Here is a 22,426-nt window from a genome sequence, read left to right on the forward strand (position 1 = left end):
AATTTAATGGGCTTTCTATCATATCCTTTTCACATATTATGACATTAGCCTCTTTCTAAAACCATATCCAGTATCTACATAATACTAATAGAAAGCCTATTCAATAATTCACTTAACCACTCCCCTTTTGCTAAATTTAGACTGTTTACCAATAGTTAGGACCCTGATTGTTTCCTTAGGGAACATTTCAAGAAGTAGAATTACTGAATCAAAGTACGTAAATCTTTGTAAGACCCTTGACACACATTGTCAGAATGCATTCAAGACAATTTGTGCCAATTTCCATTCCTTCTAATGGTTCCAATTTAACCACACCCTCTGCAACATTGTATTTTTTATCTTAATCTATTTGATAAATTAAAAACTTGTTAAGGTTGAACGCTTAATCATATTTTTATTGGCTGTGCTTTGTAATTATGGAATTCATTAAAGCAAACTGATTATGTAATTTCATTTTCAGATTTCTTGTGATAATGGGAGGAGACCCGCTGTTGTCTAAATTCAGAACAGGGAATATTTGCTTTAAGTGATTTCAAAGCAGATTTTAGATGCTATGAGGGAACAGAAAGAGGGAAGCCATCATCAGAGCCCTGTCCAAGCTTAAGGTCCATTGCACAAGAAGGACACACATGCAAGACTGCTAATAAAGGCACGCCTGCAGGAGGAGCCTGGTTGAAAGTATGAACAAGGGCCGAGGAGTGGGACCAGGGAGAATGGCGTCAGACAGGGATCTGGGAAGGTTTTTGCAGGAAGGTCTTTGGTGTGAGTCTTTCCGATTTCTAACCTCTTCTTGCCATCTTGTGTCAGTGGTCCTCAAAGTGGGAACACTCAGAATCACCTGGAGAGCTCATTTAAAAATACCTATTCGAGATCTCAGCCACAGTGATGGGGATCAGGGGCATCTTCAGACAAGTCCAGGAACACATCTTCTCAACAAGCATCCAGGTACTTCCAAGCCTGTGCTTGAAGACACGCAGTCTCACCTATGTCCATATGCTATTCACAGGGTCAGGAAAGAGGCCATCCTTCTCAAGGATGAACTCTCTCCATCTATACTCTGCCTCTCCCTTACCACCCACCCAGAACTGTACAATGGACCCACTTATTCTGTCCCCTCCTCACATTCTCCATTGTCCAATGTTCATCCATCCACCCATTCTTTCATTTTGAGCACTTGTACTAGGTACTATTGGAGTTGGAGGGACAGAAGTACCATCAAAGCGTTATCTGTTGAGTTCTGCCAAAGTAACGGTGACCTGAGAAGGGCCAGAGAATGTTCACGCTTTGCTCGTTCCCCCCAGATGGTACTGCTTGCCTGTCCACTTCTTGGTCTATAGCCTCTGAGCAAATTAGAACACCTCTGACCAGCCTACATGCCTCCAGCACTAGAAGCAAATGACAGTCTAACAAAGCTGGAAGCTGAATGTACAGAGACACGCCTTATAATCACTGTGTGTGTGTGTGTGTGTGTATGTGTGTATGTTTTAAGTTAATTTGTATGTTCTCTGTTAATTTGAAGGCATGAATTTCACCATATCGGTACCAGGTTGATCACCTTACTTCTAACTTCACCAAAAAAAATAAATAAATAAAAAATTATAATTGGCTTAAACAAAAGGGAGTGTGCTAGCTTGTATAACTAGAAGTCTAGACAGGTTTTGGGGTCAGCTTTAGCCCATGGGCTTAAACCCCACTTCCTGTAACTATGAGGAATGACCCTTCCCCATCTGTGTGGCGACCCATTTCCCAGGGAGGTGGGATGGCTGCAGCCTTCTCCCAAAGCTCTGTCATGACTAAGGAGGTAGGATCTGGCCACCCCAGGAAACCACTCATATCCCATTGGGCTGAAGTAGGTCACAAGCTCATCCTGAAACAATCCTGGACCAGAGAGCTTAGGATTATTTCTAGTGCACAGGGGTCCACCCCTGGAACAGCAAGTCCCCAGAGGGATCTGTTTTTCAAGTATCTTTAGTTCAAAATAATTCTTATCCCAAAATAGCATGGTCTGCCACCCTTCAGAGCTATTTTAGGACTGAGGGCTCCCAGTCTCAGATTCCCACTAGGTCTCAGGGGAAAAGAAGAAATACAGCTCATTAGAGTGGAGGCACCAGGTAAAGACAAAATGAGTAAGAGAGTCAAGAGTATTTAATCTTAAAAAAAAAAATTACAAAGCTCTACATCCCTCCAGCTGAGATGGAGACTGGGTATAGACATGGGGGAGGGGCTGGGATAGGAGATGGGAGCCCAGTGACTCCAGCTCCAGGGTAAAAAGGCTTCTGTGAGGCCACAGAATGTGGTAATGAAGAACAGCACCTTGGATCCAGGTAACCTGAGTTCAAATCCCACAGCCACTACTTATGTGATTGCCAGGCCTCAGTTTCTTTATCTGTAAAATGGGATAATGAGCCACCACCTCAAAGGGAAAGTGAGAATTAAATGTTAGACTATCTAAAGTGCATGCATGCTAAGTCGTTTCAGTCATGTCCGACTCTTTGCGACCCTATGGACTGTAGCCCACCAGGCTCCTCTGTCCACAGGATTCTCCAGGCAAGAATACTGGAGTAGGTTACCATGCCCTCCTCCGGGGAATCTTCCTGATCCAGGGATCGAACCCGCATCTCTTACGTCTTCTGCATTGGCAGGCAGGTTCTGTACCACTAGCCCCACCTGTGAAGCCCATCTAAAGTGCAGTCCTTAAATTATTTTGGTGCTACTGTTGGAACAATCCTTATCTGGCACATAGTATATGCTGTGTAACCATTTGTGTGTTACTCTGCCTGATAACCTGCTGATAACTTGCAATCTACTCATGGAGATTTGTGATAGTAGCTATGAACATTTGAAAACACCTACCTTCAAATCAAGGAAGAAATAACTCCAAAGACCATTTTAAAATTATTGAATGACATATGCATAAGATTCTGTGTAGGGGTGGAGAAAGATAAATCAGATCAGGACCTGCCCTTCCAAGCTCCTAGAGATTACAAACCCTGGACACAACTAACTCTGATACAAGAAAGCTGACTCCCTTAGGGAAGGTTCAAAAAATCAGAAGGTTGTTCAGTTGTAGCTTTCACTACAAGCTGAAAGAACCAAGAATGACATCAGAGGGGTGGGGGCATCTTGGGACTGAAGAAAAAGGCTTGATCTAAAAAAGAAAAATTACCATGGTAATAGTTTCATATGTTAGTAATGCATACCTGAAGCTAATATATACCTGAACTTCTCACCATCCTTCCCCATGTTATCACATTCAGTTTCACGTGCCTGTATATATTGTGCAGGTATACAAAAACCCAAACACTCCTTAATGAAAAGGGGAAACTTTGCTTTTATCCTTCTTTGGAAGAGTAACCCCAACAAAGGCTCCTAAGATAAGTCCTGTGCTTTTTGACATGTGCAAACTAGGTGTTCCAAGTACACATTTCCCTTGGGAAATTCATCACATTTCAAATTATCCATGTCTGTTAGAGCATAGATCTGTTCTGCCGTCCATGTATTTGTTATTCCTGCTTCTGACACTTCCTTACGGCCCCAAAGAGGTCTTAATCCCTGTCAAATGTTATTATGTTACCGACTTTTATGTAGTCTTGAAAGGGGTTGTTTATTTAGTTTCAGTGACTCCTTGTTACTGCCAAATATTATTTCATTTCAGCACAGATGTAAGGGGTCCAATGACTGGAATTATTTTACAGCCCTGACATTGTCGAGAGATGGATACCAGTTTAATTATGGACAGCTGAAAATGATCCAGGAGTCACCTGCTCTAGATATTTATCATCATTAAGAACTTCTCACTAAGCTGTGGTCTGAGCCCTTTCATAATGTTCCAGTTGCGTGAGACAGACAGGATGATCTATATGGAACCTAGATCTTCCATCACCTTGAAATTTATGTAGGGACAGCTTCGTATTGCTTGATTATTTTCTTTTCCTCTGCTCAAAGTGAGAAAATATTTTTCAGTCATTCCTCTTCCTTTTCTTTCCTCTTTCTCTGTCTCTCTCCATCGCCTTCTCTCACTGCTAACCCTGCTCCTTCCAGCTGTTTTTCCAATTATGCCTCGTTGGAAATTATTCATTACTTAAAGAATGTGAGCTGGATAGACTTGACACATAAAGGATCAAGTAATGCAATGAAGTTGGCACTCAGTAAATGCAGGAGGAATGAAGAGGGAAGAGAGTGGAGGGAACAGAAAGGAAGCTGAGGCGTTGCAGAACACTCAGATCATTCCTCCCTCTAGTTTTAGAAGAAATTAAGAATAGCAGACTGCCTCCTTCTCTCCCCTCTCCCATTATACCCTCCCATTATGCACCATAATGAAGTCTGTTTTTACACCTTTTGCTTTTATCTCTGCTTTCTCTAAATGGACCTTGATCTGTCCTTGTCAGAACAGAGGAAGGGTTAAGTGAAAGGCGCATCCAGGTTACCACCACCTGGTAACAGATTAAGGTCCCCTCCTGCCTGCCCAAATGCACATTGCTCTGCTCCTTTTCTCTCTCCCCCAACCTGAACTGAAAGGTATTCAAGAATTCTAATCCTGCTCTGGATGCAAGCGTAAGAACAGTAAGAGCTCATTTTAGTGAGGGTTTTCTGTGTGTATGTCATTCACCGAAGTCTTGCTAGGCCTTTCTGTGCATTATTATTGCCTTCAACTCTCAATATAGTCTTGTGAAATAAGCACGGTTCATATCCTCCTTGTGTTTATCCGTGGTCCTCAACCAAGGATGTTTTTGTTCCCTGGGAAATTTGGCAATCTCTGGATATAACTTTGCTTGTCACCATTGGGGTAGCCAGAGGATGCGGTAAAAAACAGCCTCCAGTGCACACAAAAGCCTTCTGCAATGAAGAATTACCTGGTTTTCACTGTCAATAGTGCCACTGTTGAGAAACCCGGATGTAGCTTAAAAAGTGAGGTTTAAAGGCATTGAGGAACTTTCCCAAGGCTACCCAGTGGTATCATTTGAGAAGACTGGGATACAAACGCAGCTTGTGCTTCTGTACTATGCTGCCCATGTGCAGTTGTGGCTTCAGCAGCGGGTTCATCATCCCTTGAACCCAAAGACCTAAATTCCCAACAGGAATCTTTTCCTATGAGGGAATCTCTATATACGTGGCTCTTTTTCAGTTGTTTGAAATCACCTGCTCATCCGTCCTTTTCATCAAATATTTAGAATCAGTCCCACCTAAAGCACCTTTCACTCACCTTTCACCCACCTTTCACCCACCTTTCACTCTAACCATTGAAAATTTTGTGAAAAACACACACACACATATATACACACTTACACTGGGGCAGTACTTCCTCTGACTTTGTCATTTTATAAGTATATATAGCATATATACGGCTTCCCAGGTGGCTCAGTGGTAAAGTATCCACCTGCCAATGCAGGAGACGCAAGAGACATGGGTTTGATCCCTGGGTTGGGAAGATCCCCTGGAGGAGGAAATGGCAACCCACTTCAGTATTCTTGCCTGGGAAATCCCATGGACAGAGGAGCCTGCGGGGCTACAGTCCATGAGGTCTCAAAGAGACAGACACAACTGGGTGAATGAACATGTACACACATAGCATATAAAGGACAAAAGCAGAATACACAAGCAGCAAACTTTGAAGATGGCACATAAAGTTACAGTTTACTTTGATGGAAATATAGATATATATTCTGACATGTTATTGATAAACATAAGAACTTGTGTTCTGCAGGATAACTAGCTAGAAATGGTAAATAATCAACAGTTTTACTTTCAAGGTGCCAACCAAAGATGTTAGTTTTCTCTTTTTACCAATGCTGCATATCTACTGTCTCAATTTTCCCAGTGCTTTTAAAAACTATCTTTTAATGGTCGTTACCATCCCCAAAGGCAGCTGAACACATAAACACACATACTTGTGCAGACATGCATATACACATACACAGACATGCACATGGATACACTCAGGCACAGACACGTACATACACACACCACACATGCACAAACACTCAGACACAATCATACACAGACAAGTCCCAGGTCTTACTTCCTAGAGCAGTTTTCCTTGCCTGTATTCTTCCCCACAGCACAGAGATGCTGTCTTGCTGGTTTTCTGCCCCACCCACCCTCTCATCCTCTCAGATGGCTCCTCCTCTGAGCCTACTCCCAAGGTTATTTCCATTTTCCCTGCACAGTCCTTCCCCTGCAGACCTAGTCGTGGAGTGTAAGAACAACTCCAGGCAGTGAAACGTGAGGGTGGGTGCAGGGGAAACTAGTCATGGCCGGAAGGCTGCTGTCCCACTGCAGTCTTCTGGGGGCACAAAAGCGATACTATATTCGTCTTCAGAGTCAGCCTCAGGTATTTCAGGCTTTCAGGTGAAAGACAGTAGTCACCTCCCACCCGAAATTAGCAGTTGTCACACCTATTACTTATTGCTTGAAACTACATCATCAGTTGCTAGTCCCTTTCCTTCTATAACTAAAGGATAAAACCTTATGATACAGCTTACTCACTGGTATAGTAAAATTCATTCAGAGTGAGTTACTAAGTTAAATCTGTTCTGTTTTAGTGGCAGGAGGGATTTAGAAAGCAAAAAGGCACTCTGTATCTTTCTAAATTATGCCTCAGGCAAGTCCCGTTTATCCTCACCTGTTCAACGGCGTATTTCTTAAACGAGCAGAAAAAAATATCTTAGCCTGGAAGTCATAAATTTCCATTACCTTTCACTGGGTAATATCTGAGTGTACCATTATTATTTAATAATGCATATGAGTATTCCTACCTTAATAAACTTTGCCAAGGATGATGCCATAAAAATATCTTTTCTTTCAGTTTTAAGGGTAAAATCAAAGGGACAAAGTGGTGGGATGATTAAACAAACATTATTTTATTTATTGAAGTATAGTTAATTTACAATATAGTATTAGTTTCAGATGTACAGCAAAGTGATTCAGTTATACATATATATATATAAAAATTATTTTCTAGTATAGGTCATAATAAGATGTTAAACATATTTTCCTGTGCTTATACAATAAATCCTTGTTGTCTTAAATAAACATAATTTTAAATGAAATAGTAATTTTTCCACTTCTTATTGCAGCACAGACATGTCCTGACCAAAACAGAAGCCCCGAGTTACACGTGGCTATTTACATTTTAGTTTTAAATAAAATTAAAAATTCAGTTCCTCAGCCACACTAGCAATATTCAAGTGCTCAATAGCAGTCAGTGGCTGGTGGCTTCTCTGTCATACAGTACAGATAAAGAACATTTCCACAATCACAGATCTGTCAGCATGAACATAGACAAAAGTTGGAGAATATCCAGTTAAAAGGGCCCATGTGGGAGCAGATGCTTTCATACAGTGGTGGAAACAAGAATGCTGCTAACTTTTCAGATGTCAATTTGGAAATATCAATAAATATTTAAAATACACATGAGCTTAATAGAAAAAAAAAAAAAAAAACACCTGAAATTACTGAAATGTCCATCAGTTGGAAACTGGTTAGGTAAATGACCAAATAGCCATACAATAGAGGTTTATGCCAATAATTTAAAAATGCATATGCAAACAATATGTGTCAGCATAGAAAGCTGTCCTGGCTACCTGTGGATGTAAAAACACAAACCACCTGACAATATTAAAGTGTGATACTATTTGTATTAAAATATAAAAAGATATATGTCTATATTTGCATAGGATATTATTTTAAGACAAGAATTGGTCAATGGAATGGAGGAGATTGGGGAAGCATTTTTTTTCACTGTATGTCCTTCTGGTACTGTTTGGACTTCGTACCATGACGAGGAAGAGTTATACTTAGTCATGTATTAAATGAGAGAAACAAGAGAATGTGATACCAAATGAATGAATGAATGAAAAAACAAATGAACAAATAAAATTAGCATGTTAATGACCTATTTGCTCAGCCCTGGTCTAGTCTGGACTGAGTCAGGTTTATGGATTCTGTTCCTTATTTGCTGATGTCTTTACATCTCCAAACCAACCCTAAGTCACTGATGCAGGAATAATGGGTTAAATGTGAAATCATGTCTTATGCATTTTTACAGCTACTCTAACAAACGGACACTCAAGGAAGACCCTGAAACCAAGAGATTTTTAGGATAAGGGTGACTATTTGGAACAATTGGAGGGAAAGTCTTCTCTCACCTTATGCCTCTCCCATCACCCCTCCCTTCTCTGCCAACATAAGCACCTTTCCCTCTTCCCCAACACCTCCTTCCGGTGGCTTGCTCCAGGCAAGAGAAATGCAGATCCAAAGTCTTACCCTTCCTTAGACCTCACCTGGATTGAACATGCAGCAAGTTAAGCAGCAACGCAAGCTGTTCCACATGCCTCCTGGTAAGCACACCAGGGAAGCCAGGCGGCAGATCTGCAGACCCCATAGAAGTCCTCTCTATCTTCCTATCATCTGTCTATCATATATGTGTCAAATGTAAGTGTTAGTCACTCAGTCATGCCCAACTCTTTGAGACCCCATGAACTGCAGCCCACCAGGCTCCTCTGTCCATGAGATTTTCCAGGCAAGGATACTAAAGTGGGTTGCCATTTCCTTCTGCAGGGGATCTTCCCAAACCAGGGATCAAACCTGGGTCTCCTGCACTGCAGGCAGATTCTTTACCGACTAAGCTACAAGGGAAGCTATCTATCATATATACACATATACATATATACATATGTGTATATGTTTATATGTATATATGTATACATACATTTGCACACGTGCATACATTTGGTTCTCCTGGGAACCTGTGGAGCAGTTGTAAGTGTTGTCCTGACTGATGCCGTGCTTACTACTAACATGGGGAGGATCCTCAGAGCAGGATGAAGAGCGGAGAGGAGGGCACTGGTGGCTGTGGGTGGGCCTGATCCCCAGGCAAGCAAAGAATTTGGCTCATTTGGTATGTTTTTGTTGGATCAGATCATTAGACAGTAAATAAGACATAAATCTTTGAGGCAGGCCAGTGATATAGAGTGAAATGCTTTTATTTCTTAGTGTGCTCAGAATCACAAACCTCCTAGAAGACAAAGGGCATCCACCCTCAAAATCAGACCTTCACACAGTAAAACACAGATGTTTCTTCCTGCCTCAGCTGCACTGTTTGAAGCTAAATTTCCTCCACTGGACTTTTCCAGAACTGAGCACCTCAGGTACCTTGACCTGGACATCTCCCACAGGCCTGGCAGGCCCTGTGGTCTGGCCTGAGTAGGTCTAGGAGACACATACAGGCCTTGTCTGGCCGCAGTTTTTCTCTATTTAATAAGTCTCACTTGCCTGTAAGACTCATTTTTTAAGTTTCTGACTCATGTCAGGCTCATTTGTTTGGTATTTTGGCTTGATGAGTACCCAGGTTTTAACCCACTTAGGACTTTTTCTGCCTAGTTCTGGAAACGGGATTTTGTCTAATTACACCACAGCTCTGATCAGCTCACTGTGCCATATTTCCCTTGTATCCCTCAATCCTCCCAAGACCTACAGCCCTTGGCATCTGACCTCCCCAACACACACACACACACACACAGAGACGTACGGAAATACACACACACAGATACACAGACATACATACAGAGAGACACAGAGATACACACACACACACACACACACTGACTAGACACTGGACAGGTGTTAGTCATTCAGTTTTGTCTGACTCTTTGCTACCCCATGGTCTGTCCACAGAATTCTGCAGGCAAGAATGCTAGAGTGGGTTGCCATTCCATTCTCCAGGGAATCTTCCCAACCCAGGGATTGAACTCAGGTCTCCTGCATTGCAGGCAGATTCTTCACCATCTGAGCTACCAGGGAAGCCCAGATACTAGACAAGGAATGCTTAACATTCTGAAAGGTTGAAATTTTGATTATTACTTAAGTTACTACAAGTGAGGCAAGAGAGGGAAGCTTTTCTCAAATGTTACTCGAGAAACTGCACCACCTTTTAAAATCTACATCTTCTGCACAAATTTTTTTCTTCCTTCAAAGACTTACCCTTCAGACAAAGATTTCTAAGGATTTGTTTTTCATCTGAGATCCAATTCCTGGTGGGTGGAAGTGTGAACTGTGGGGTGTGAGAAGAAAGACTTTTCCATAGAAATTCATTTGTAAATAATTTTCTGTTTCTACTTTCTCCCAGGGATGACCCACATACCATAAAAATTTTCAGTCTGAGAATTTTTTCAGAGGAGACTCTCAGTTACTTTAATTATCCCCAGGAGCCACATGATCATTCCCTTTGGGGGAAGGACAGAAAGACAGTGGCACGTGTGGGAGTCCCATCTCTTCCAGAAAGGACAAGCCTGCTGGTTGCTCATGATGCCACGGGCATGGCTGTGTGCTTCTCTGGAGTGTGGGTCTCAGTGCTGAGTCTGCCTCCAACTGGGTCCGTTCAGGAAGGAGGACGCCTCCTGGGCATTCGCCCGCCACTGCTCTTACGGGCTCTGTGTCCATGAGAACCCGGGTGCCCTGCAGCTCCTCATCTCCCCACTTCACAGGAGGATGTCATTCTTATTTTCAGGCTCTGCTGGCTTTTTGTTTTAAATCCAGCTCTCTACAGACAGTTTTTTGATGAACCAGAAATAACATTTATGGCCTGAAAAATACCTTTCTCTTGGGAAGTTTTGTTGTGCTTTGAGTACATTTTAACACCGTGAGGTAACATTCGTAGGGGCATGGGGATAAAAAGCAATTCCAGAGACATCCCATCCATCACCATGACGCCACGCAGGCTTCACCCACACCACCCCAGACGTAGGTAAATATCCTGTTTTCACAGATCATCAGGAAAAGAGACCCAGGCCAGTGTTGACTTCCCTTCAACGCTGTCATTATATTTGCATCACAGGGAAACACCCCATGCTAGACTGCTCTGAGCCTTACAAACTCAGAGTTGTGTATTTTGAACCAGATGTCACAAAGAAGCCTGACTGTCGGCACGCTGTTTAGCTGGTATTGAAACATACCATTTCAAACCAGGTACACCTACCCTTGAGATTGGAACCAATCGGACTGCTTTCATTTTATGTGTAACTAACTGTCCAACCCCTCAGGATTCCCTTCTCTCTCGAGTCTGGTCATCATTAAATGGTGAGGTTCTGCAGGTGTACCCTTATGTTTTCCAGCTCCCAGAAATCACAGCCATCATGTCCCTTTCCCTAAATCGCATGAGCAGGAGCAGAACTGCCATAAAAAGCAGAGAGCTGTGTTTCACGGAGGGTGTTTGCTTAGACACACGCAAAGCTCTCTGACATTTGGTCTGTTCCGTTGGTTTTTGGAAACAGCAGCTTTAAAGGAGTCCTCCCCCTGGCTTTCCCCTCCTGCAACGCAAGGCAGGAAACCCCGATGTGGTCTCCAGGCGGTCCAGTTACGTTTTGGCTTATGATAATCCACAGGGCCATCTGCAGTTAGAAGCAAAATAGCCATCTCCCTTCCTTCCAGCTATTTCCCTTGGCAAAGTGAAAAGTCCTAAGGAACCGGATCGGTCAGGAAAGCCCTGACCAGGGACTGGTATGAACCTCAGACAAGACGCAGCCTGATGAGATGCAGTGTGCGCGGTCATTGTCTGAGACGGGAGGCTCTGAAATTGACACCATATGCGCCCTGAGGAGTAATTGCTCCGAGGGGGGAGAAAAGCAACATGTCAGAACATTTTAGTAACACCTAATTCATCCCGAGGTTATAAATAAATCCGATGCTTGCTTAAAAACAAAAGTCGAGAAACACTTTGACTATATTACTTTTGTGACAGTGCTTCCGGCCGACGGTGAACTTTATTAGGGAGACAACACGAAGAAAGAGAAACACGTAGCAACTTTTTATGGTATATTTTACATGATTTTATTTTTTTTGCAGTAAATAAAGTGGTTATAGGGCTCCAAGGAAAAGGGCCCAGATGTTAGAGTTGTGTGAAATTTAGGGGAAACAAGCTGTAAAAAGCACCGTTATAAAACAGGCTGTCAGTGCCACACATCTGGACAATACAGCTGTATGTTCCTAGTGGCTGTCGTCACCCAAAGAAAACTCAATAACCTTATTTCACCCCAATTAGGCTGCATACCAACAGGATCAACATTAAATTGCAAGCGGGTGGGGGTAGGGGAGCAACGTTCACATGGCGCCTCCGTGTCAAACAGCTTTTATCTTTCATTTGACTTTGGTCACCAAGAAATAAAAGACTGCTAACATAGCCATTTCCATTATTATAAAGCCCTACTTAATTTATAGCATCCTAATAAGTCAAGGTTTGACAGTTCGGGCTATTGGCTGCGCCAAACAATAGACTTTCTGTAGCGTGAAACTGACCCGTCGGTCATCCTGACACAGAGCCCCGCCTGTCTCTCCTCCACCCCTCTTTGGGAGCCTGAGTCTAGCATCATCATGGGAAGCCCTTATTGGAAAAAGTTCATTTTCAGACAACCCAATATATTTAGAGAAGAGGGTAAATGCCTCTCTTTATGGCATTGGGGCATTTTTCCCTAATTTTTTGGGCCAGCACTGAGGCACCTTTGCAGGAAGACAAATATTACAAAAGTCAGAATACCATTTCATCTTTTCATCACTGACAGCCATGCCAAAGGTTATAAAATGCCACGTTCCTAATAATTGTGTTTCTTCATAGGTGTTAACGGCAGCAAAAGCAATTATGGACAGCGGAGAGAAATTAACCTTACCACTGATAGGGAAACTCCTGAAGTTTCAGCTTCTTCAGATTAAGTTGAAAGACCAACAGCGACGGGAAAGTGAGAAGAAGGTACCGGGCGGGCAATGGTGGGTTTTTTAAACACAGCAAGAGTGATTGAGCCGCGGCCAGGTTCTCTAGGGCACTTCCTCTCTCCGTAAGCCTGCCACGAAGTGTTACCTAGCACATTTAACTGTCGCCTCAACTTTTTAGGGGAAAAGTCTATCCAAAGAGCTATTGGAGGAATTACATTTTCTCAAAGACAAACCCATTAAAAGTAAGTTCCCCTGAAATGCGACAATATTCCAGGGCATGTGGCTGAGGTCGTTTTTATGGTAGTCTGTTTATACGCTAGGAACATATTAAGGAGAGACCAGGGAGAGACACGGAATTAGGAGAATATAAAAAGGTGAGAAAACCCCGCAAAAGTCAGGGTCTATTTAAAATATTTTACGTGATATTCAATGGAGTACTTATTAAAATAATAGGCTACATCTGTACCTTCCTAATAATCTAAATATTTCAGCAGCAATCCATCACTTCTACTCCCATATTATGTACCTGATTATTTCTTCACATATAGATTTTTCATTTGCATATGAAGTCAATCTGTGTGTTTTCCAAAGATTTGTATTTTTCACTTGAAAAAAAATATTTTAAAGTCCTTTTAGCAAACTGGTGCCAGTTGCAAACCCGTTTGCTATTTAACCTTTGTCAAAATGAGAAATGTTTTTCTTATTTTCCAAATTATGCTGAAATATTTTTGGAAAGTCAGATGCTTCTGTATGCACATGTGTAATAAGTATGTGTGCATGTGTTTGTATGAAATGCATTTATAAGTAAATTGTTTCTTTATGCCTCTAAATGGGAAAGGCAAAATGAAGTCATGGAAGAAAAAAGAGAAAAGTGAGCACATTCCAATAATACCTACTTCCTCTTTGTAAGACTCCCCACCCCCACCCCCCCACCCCCACCAAATTTGGCTTTCCTATTTGCACTGAACTCTTGACAGGATAATCACAGGAAAAAAAAATAATAATGCCACCTTATATTTGTAATAAAGGGCTTTATGTTTTTCAAAGAGATTCCCTATTTAGTCTCTTACTAGAGTGATATATATTGTTCCCAGGAAAATTCTACTTATATGAACCCAGTTGATGGTACAGTTTTCCATCTACATGAAGCTCTTTCTCTCGGGTACAGGAGATTTGTACCTTAAGCAATACTCAGGGAACTCAGGGACGTTAAGACTTGGCAGAATAAAAATTGGAAAATTTGAAACTAGTATAGAAACAGCTTTTCTTGCCTTTTTAAAATTCCAGTGTCACATGGGAATCTGAATTATAAAAAGTAGACTGTGAGTCCTCTGAAAATTCTTACATCTTCTGTTAGCTTTGTGCTTTCCCACAGCACCCACAAATGTAAGTTACTTGCTGAGTGTCAATTTACTTGTTTACTACCTGTTTTAAGTCAGTGGTTGTTTGTGATAGGAGTAGGTTTTAGATTTCAGTTAACAAATTTTAAGTAACAATAAATGGGATATCCTGGAAGCTGAGGAAGTTTTTAAAGCTAACAGTATAAAATTATTTCTGCACTGTTATTTCTTTGAAATGTGAACAAAGTAATAATGCAGTTATGAAATTCTTAAGATACAGAAATCATCTTTTTGTTGAAAATTTAAGTCTTAAGGAATTGGGGGTTGAATTTTAGATTTATAAAAATAGAAAAGTAATAGATGCATAAGAGAACTCTTTGAGCAATTAAGAGACAACAATTACATAATCTAATCGGTATCTTCATTAGATTGGATTCCCAAAACACCAACCCCAAATCTCTGAGGTGCAGCCACATGAGTCAGTGCTAAGTAAATGTATGAAAACTGAAAGGAAGGGAGTACTCTCCAGAAAAGTAATCTCAGTGAAGGCAAGACTAAGGGAGTTTTTGGAGGGGTGACATAATCTATGTTCATTTCAACAACACTGCCCAGCAGGTCACTTAGAACAATTGAGGTTAATGCTTGTCAGCCAGGGAATTGAGCCGAAAGCAAAATAAGTATAAAGCTTGAAAACTGACGCTACGTTGTGGATTAGAAAATGAAAAAAAGAAAAGAGGACTTTATCCAATTTCTTCTTTGTGAACCCCAGGTGAGATTCTGAGATTCCTGCAAGAGGAGTGACTCTCTCTCTGTAGCTTTTTAACATCAACATGAAATATATATATAGTTGCTTTCTCTCAAATACTAGTTATATGTTTACACTTGTACAACCCAGAGTGTTTTGTTTCTTCTTTGTTGAATCTTTGGAATTGTATTTTTTTTAAAAGGAATGCTTGACAATTATTCATAGCAGTAGTTATAGAAAATACTAGGGAGACTATATGGACAAAAAACAGTAATATAATTAGGTCCCTGTCCTTTTTGTCCAGTGGAAAAAAATGTAATGTACACTACATATTTGATTCTGTTTTAACCATCTATGCTTAATAATATAGTTCCAATAGCCAGATACAGTAAAAATATCATTAGTTTAGATTCCACTAAGTTTAATCATTTATAATACTTTATGCTTAACATTGCATTTTCTTTGTCTATGAAGAAAGTACGCTGGATAATTAATATTATAAGAAATAATACAAGGAAGATATTTCTTAGAACAGTTTAGAACCTTTAGCATGTAAATCTCTAGGAGACAAATTCCTGCCTCTAATTGTAGTAAGTTGAATATATTTTGAAACTTTTATCTGTTTGGAAACATCTTGTTGGTTATTTCCAAACATACATATCATTAAGAAAATATACTTTATTTCTAGAAATGTATTTTAACATTTCAGAACTTCTGAATATGATTCTTTCATATAATTAATCCCAAATTAGATTTTATCTTAAAATCTGAATAGGAGAATGTTTTGTTTGAAAATGAATTTTCCTTGCACACATCATTATCTGAACATTTATTGTGCATTTTTAGTTATATCATTATCAATTTGTTGTTAATTGTTAATTTGTTAACAAACATTTATGGAAATAAGCATTTAGAGAAACAATCTACTGGGACATATATTTTCATAAGGTTCATTATAATTTTAAAATAATTGGTTTCTATTCTGAACCATGTTTTAATTTAGTCATTTTCTGAATATTACAATATTATTCACATTTTTACTTCTTTTTAATTACAACTTTTAGGTTATATATTAATTATGAACATTTTAAAAACATTATAATTTTAAAATAATTGGTTTCTATTCTGAACCATGTTTTAATTTAGTCATTTTCTGAATATTACAATATTATTCACATTTTTTTCTTTTTAATTACAACTTTTAGGTTATATATTAATTATGAACATTTTAAAAACCAAAAAAACTTCATTGCGAATCAAAATATTTAAAATCCATGGAGAATTCAGCTAAAAGAAAACATTTAATCTTGGAAAAAATTTAAATGGCTATAAAACAAACCAAAAAATTAACTAATTTAAATAATCAGCCAAACTAAATGTAGTCTGTACATCTGAGTTGAGTTCAGAACCTTTGGATAGGTTTTGGGGAAAGATCTAAATATATTCTAACTGTGCTTTTAAGTTGTGAATTCAAATAACCAGTCCATATTTTCTTAGATATTTTTGGCATATCTTTTATATAAAAGCAGAGAAATTCTTTCTCTTTCTGACTTACCTACTTAGTACAAGTTAGTACAAGTTGCCTTATTTTTCGATGTCCTAGAACTAAAGAGAAGGAAGACATGCAGTAAAGAACATGGACAGCTGGTATTGGTAAACTTTTCTTAAAACAACTCAAAATTAAAAGCATCTAAATTTGATAAGATATCATGATGAAACCCAAACAACCCAGAACCTGCTCCAAAGGACTGACAAAGAGAAATTAGGGTAACTTTCATTGACGTTTTCCAGCTTACTCCAGTTAAAACCCCGAAACACTGGAAACCAGCCAATGTAATGCCATTTTGTATGTGTGTTTTGTTTTAAAAGAAAGGCCATAGGGACATACCAGGAAATTACAGGCTGGTTAGATTTGATTCAGTTGTGGTTAAAATCTTCAGAAACTATTTTAAGAAATCAAACAGAGGAAGAGCAGAAACTCAGTTTAGAGGGACCCGTGTGGTTTCCGGAAGGGAATAACTTGCCTTACTAACTGCGTGGAATTCTTTGAGGCTGGATTATCGAAATGAGGATACTACCAACAGAATCGTTGGATCTGAAGAGCTATAAAATTCAGTGATTCAGGGTAAATCATGTATGATTCCTTGGCGGTTTGTCTGTAAACTAGAGCAACGCTTTCCTAATTGGGATGCTATTAATTAATGAAACCTTTTACAGACTTTGGGGGGAATGTAAAGAAATATACATATTTAAAAGAGTAGTATTTTGAAATACAAATAGCTACAGTTACAGGAGCTAATAATAGTAATTAGCTACTATTATTGTCTGCTTGGCACTATACTTAAACTGTTTAAATGACTCTATGAGGTACAGAGTATTATTCTCGATTTGCAGATGGCAAAGCTGAGGATGTGAAAAGTTAAGTAAATTTCCAATGGCTGAATGGAGATGGAGCTGGCATTTAAATCCAGAACTGTCAGACTTTAAGATCATGTTCTTAACCACTGTACAAACCGCTTCTGTGTCTCAATAATTATACAAAATAGAACTTTTGGCTGGCAATCAGTAGAGAACTTCCCAGAAATGCCTCATTATAGGAACAAATGACTACTCAGTGGGATCTACCAACTTGCTAGTTATACTGCATACAAGTAGTAAAAATCCCACCTGCCAATGCAGAAGACATAAGAGACACAGATTCAATCTCTGGGTCGGGAAGATCCCCTGGTGCAACAACCCACTCTCCAGTATTCTTGCCTGGAGAATCCCATAGACAGAGTAGCCTGGCAAGCTACGGTCCATAGGCTCCCAGAGAGTCAGACACAACTGAAGCGACTTAGCACGCACGCACAACATTCTGAGGTTAAGTGGGGGAACTGCTCAAAGAAACCACCAATTCCCAAGGGAATCCTGACTTTTTATCCAATCTCACCACCCACCCCAACCACCCAGCCCAGAAATGAGCTTGTCTCTGGGGGAATCTCTTAGAACTAGATTTCCTGGGATTCCTCCAAATGTCCTCAGCCCTTCTCTCTTCCCTTATGGATGTAGGATAGCGTTGGCTGAATCAGAAAGGATCCTGCCGGAGACAGACATCAGATAGACATTAGACCTACCCACCACCACACACAGACATGGCTATGTTCTGATTCTGTGGGTGAAGAATTGCACTATGGCACCCCAGGACTTTGTGCAATCTCTAGATTGTATCATTTGGTCAAGTGAACCCAGGACACTTGTAGGCTTACCTTTCCTACACCTCAGCAGTTCTCTAGGAAAGCAAGGTCCTGACTCAATCCCATGCATTATATTTTCTGTTTGGCAGGCATGCAGGGAGGGCAAAGAAATAGAAAGTATAGAAAAGGAATAACAAAATGTTCATAATGCCACAACCCTATTACAACTAATGTTAACATTTTGGTATATTTGCTTTCTATCTTTCTATGGATGTGTTTCTTTACACAGCTATAATATTTTAAAAGATTTTTAATCCAGTTTTATTTCAATTAAAATATACCATAATTTTTTCTTATTACCACAGCATCCACACCTACCATTGTTATTGGCTAGGTGACATTCTATTGACTACCATACTTAAAATTCCTTTATTGTTCATCATCTCCATTATTTCTGTATTCTTTCATAATAAACAATGTTATGATGAGCAATCTTATAAAATTCTTCTTATTTTGGATAATTTCCTTAGTATAGGTTCATGTGTATATTAGTTGCTTAGTTGTGTCCAACTCGTTGTGACCCAATGAACTGTAGCCTGCCAGACTCCTCTGTCCATGGGATTTCCCAGGCAATAATACTGGAGTGGGTTGCCATTTGCTTCTCCAGGGAATCTTCCCAACCCAGGTATTGAACTCAGGTCTCCTGCATTGCAGGCAGATTCTTTACCATCTGAGCTATCAGGGTAGCCCCAGCCTCGGTTAATAGATATGGATTAATTGAGCCACCAAATGTTCTCACAACCTTGTGTCTCCAGAGTAGGTTCTAGAACCATTTAGTCCCAGTTCTCCATTAAAAGAAATCATAAATAATGCCCTGTTCAAATTAACTTTGTATTAGCTTTTTAAAGATGGAAGAGTTTCATGAAAACAAATCTCTTTAATATGTTTAATCTCTTTATTTTGAACTTATTTGACACCATACATTTCTTTCAGTCCATTTTGTCCTTTCATCATCTGTGGTCAATAGATTGTTTATGAGATACATAGAATAATGTTTTGAAAGAGAATTGAGTAGCACTCTGAAGATAAACCCTGTTTTTCAGAAGTCACATGATAATGGAGTGAGTCACTTAGCTTCTATGACATCTTTTCTTATCTATATCCTTAATAGTATTATTTTAGAATCTTATGATAGAACATATATTGAACACAAATTATACACAAATATGTAGATGTGCTATTATCTATAAGAGTAAGATGAAGTATTTCCAGGTGGCATTAGTGGTAAAACCCGCCTGCCAATTCAGGAGACCTAAGAGACGTGGGTTTGATCCCTGGGTCGGGAATATCTGCTGCAGGAAGGCATGGCAGCCCACTCCAGTATTCTTGCCTGGAGAATCCCATGGACAGAGGAGCCTGGCGGGCTACAGTCCATAGGGTCGCAAAAAGTCGGACACAACTAAAGCAGTGTAGCACGCACACACGAGATGAAGTATAGATATTTACCATCAGTCCCACTGACTTTTACCATTCCCCCCCCCCTTCTATTGTGAAAAACAACAGAATGAATACCCATAAAAGTATTTGAATTTTGGCATTAAGAAATCGTTTAGAAATAAAATATAGTCTTAAATACTTTTGAAGTGTCAAGTAACTAGTCTGCCCAATTCCAAAGGGGGAGAATTTTGTATTTTAACCTTTAAAAAGTGAGAATAACAAGATTAAGGATTCTAGGTGGGTGTCATTTAATATTCAGCTGAGTATGTGAGACCCAAATACTTTTTTTTGGTTATTGCTAAGACAAGAGCCCCGCATCTGCTACGTAGCTTAACTGGTAAGAGATCTCTGTGCCTGTCCAAGATCTTCTCGCCATAGGAGGCATCCAGATGCCTTTTGGAACCACTGCATTTTAAAGAAAATGTACTCTGTAACAAGCCTGATTCTCCCTTCATATGTAGGGGAGCCTCTGTTCCCCTCACATTGTAAAAAGAGGGGCTATTGAATACACCCCCTCCTAAATTTTTTGCCTTAAATTGGCAAGGGTTTCCTCTGAGTTTTTCAAGTTGTAAGGAGTTGACCATAGAATAGGAACATGCATGTCATGTTATTCAGAAGCAAGAAAGCCCGAAGAGGTTGGTGCAAACAAGTTTTAGCTTGTGATTTAGGAGGGGGCTCAGCAAACCTGCTTTACTTCTCCCCACTCCTGCCCTCAGACCCAAAGATATAAACCCCATAGCCGGGAGGGGCTTATTCAGAATGAAGAGAAGAAAAGGAAAGGGAAGGTATAGATAGGAGGTGATTTTCCTGTGATTAGGCCTTGGTGGAAGAGGATGAACTTTTTTACCAAAGTAGATTTCCAGGGGGCAAGTAGTCAATCACTGTTCAGAAACAGGGACAAAGTGACTGCCTTGGTTCAGCTCAGGTGTGGAGGGAGGGAGATACGGACAGGACACAGAGAGGAGCAATTAGACCACCACTGGAGTCAGCCCGGGGGAGCAGTGGGGACTTAATGGGGCAAAGAACATGTTCAGAAATGTGCCAAGGACTTCTCTGCCTGCCTCTGACACCTCAGAAGACCCAGGTGTTTTCACTTGCTTCTGTTCTTTACCAATTAGTGTCTGCACACCAGAAAAGCGTATATAGAGTTACTATGAGAAATATTTTACATAGCAATACTGTTTGATATTTTATCAATTAAAGGTACATCATTGTTAAATGGAAAATCCAGAGCTTGTGTAGAGGTGACAGTAATGATTACATTAAAATGACGCCTAAACATAATTTGAAGAAAGGCATTAATAGCTTCTTTACCCATCTTCTCTGGATGGTGTAACTGTGAATTTTTTGGTAAATCCTCAATATTTTTCTAATTTTTCAATTATGATTATTTTTATAATTTACAAATGTTCCTTAAAGAAGTAAATTAGGATCTAGAAGAATTTTTTTTTGTGAAAGGAGGGAGATCAGTGTTGGTCATTTCACTGTTAATGGAAATTAGTTTAAAAGATGCTTGTCTCCAGGGTATCAAGTTTGGCCTTGCTAAGGGAACACATTGCCTGGTGGCTCAGATGGTAAAGAATCCACCTGTAATGCAGGAGACTTGGGTTCAATCCCTGGGTCGGGAAGATGCCTTGGAGAAGGAAATGGCTACCCACTCCACATTCTTGCCTGGGAAATCCCACGGACAGAGAAACCTGGCAGGCTACAGTCCATTTTGTTGCAGAAGAGTTGGACACAACTTAGTGACTAAACAACAGCAACTGTCTTGTTGAGACACAAATGGCCACCACACTCAGAAAGTGATTTTGGAATGATGGAATATTAATGCATGTATAAAGGTGGATGAAATAAATGAAGGTGAGCTTTAGAATAATTTAACCCAAAACGGTTTCTTCTTTTCTGAAGATCACCCTGTGAGTTTATTTAAACGATGGTTGTAGAAGTTTCTGGAGGATTTTGTTGGCCAGCTTGGGGCTTTTCTGTGATGAGGCTAGCTGTCCACCTCAGAGCTGCACAGGAGTTTTTCACTCTAGTGAACTCACCATGATCCAAGGCGTGGTTAGGAGAGCACCTGCTTGCACAAGTTTTACCAACGCCTCTGAGTTAATTGGACTCAGTGGCACTGATCTGGGCTCTGGTTTCATTTTAAATGAACAGTCTCAAAACTTCCAATAAACTCTCCACACTGGCAGAGAGTGAGCTTTCTTCCCCACTTTCTGAGATGACTCACATTATCTTCTCTAGTGAAACCTCCTACCTCATACCTGCCCATCCTGAGTTGATAACTTTGCCTCATCCTTCACTTGAAAACATTGAAACATTCCCTCAGCACATCAAGACCTCTCTCTTCCTTGCACCCACACCCAGCCAGCCATCCCATCTTTGCTCCTTTTATTAAACCAAGAAATTGCCTTTCTTCCTATCAAAGTCCAGTTATTGACACGTTCTCTTGATCTTATCCCATCTTGCTTCCTCAAGGAGTCTCCCCGATGACTTCAATGTCTCCCTCTCTACTGGAGCATTCCATCAGCCTGCAAACACAACATCTCCTGATTTTATATACATACACATTAATATATACACACATAGCTTTATATTATACTCCTCTTCTGCCCACTCATCCACTGAACAATCTCAGAGCTCCAGTTTCCCTTCACAAGCTAACTTCTTTTTTAAGGGTTTTCTCTTCTTTTTCTTTTTTTAAATACATTTAGATTAGTTTTAAGTTTTACTTTTTTCTTGGAGTATAGTTGATTTACAATGCTGTGTTAATGTCTACTATACAGCAAATTGATTCAGTTTTACATATATATGCATTTAAAAATATTCTTTTCCATGATGATTTATCATAGGATATTGAATATAGTTCCCTGTGCTATACAGTAGGACCTTGTTATTTATGCATTCTATATATAATAGTTTACATCTGCTAACCCCAACCTCCTACTCAATCCCTACCCTAA

At 39.9% G+C, this 22,426-nt stretch overlaps 1 protein-coding gene across 1 annotated transcript in view; it reads left to right on the top strand.

Moving 5' to 3' along the window:
- Nucleotides 1-22,426, top strand: part of SPAG17 (sperm associated antigen 17) — a 232,357-nt gene that overhangs the window by 47,538 nt on the left and 162,393 nt on the right. The window contains exon 4 of the mRNA XM_043459617.1: nt 12,608-12,739. Within this exon, the coding sequence (XP_043315552.1) occupies nt 12,608-12,739 (132 nt within the window). The remainder of the gene's footprint in view (nt 1-12,607; nt 12,740-22,426) is intronic.

This window comes from Cervus canadensis, chromosome 2 (genome assembly GCF_019320065.1).
Source record: "Cervus canadensis isolate Bull #8, Minnesota chromosome 2, ASM1932006v1, whole genome shotgun sequence".
In the NCBI taxonomy this organism is placed as follows: Eukaryota; Metazoa; Chordata; class Mammalia; order Artiodactyla; family Cervidae; genus Cervus; species Cervus canadensis.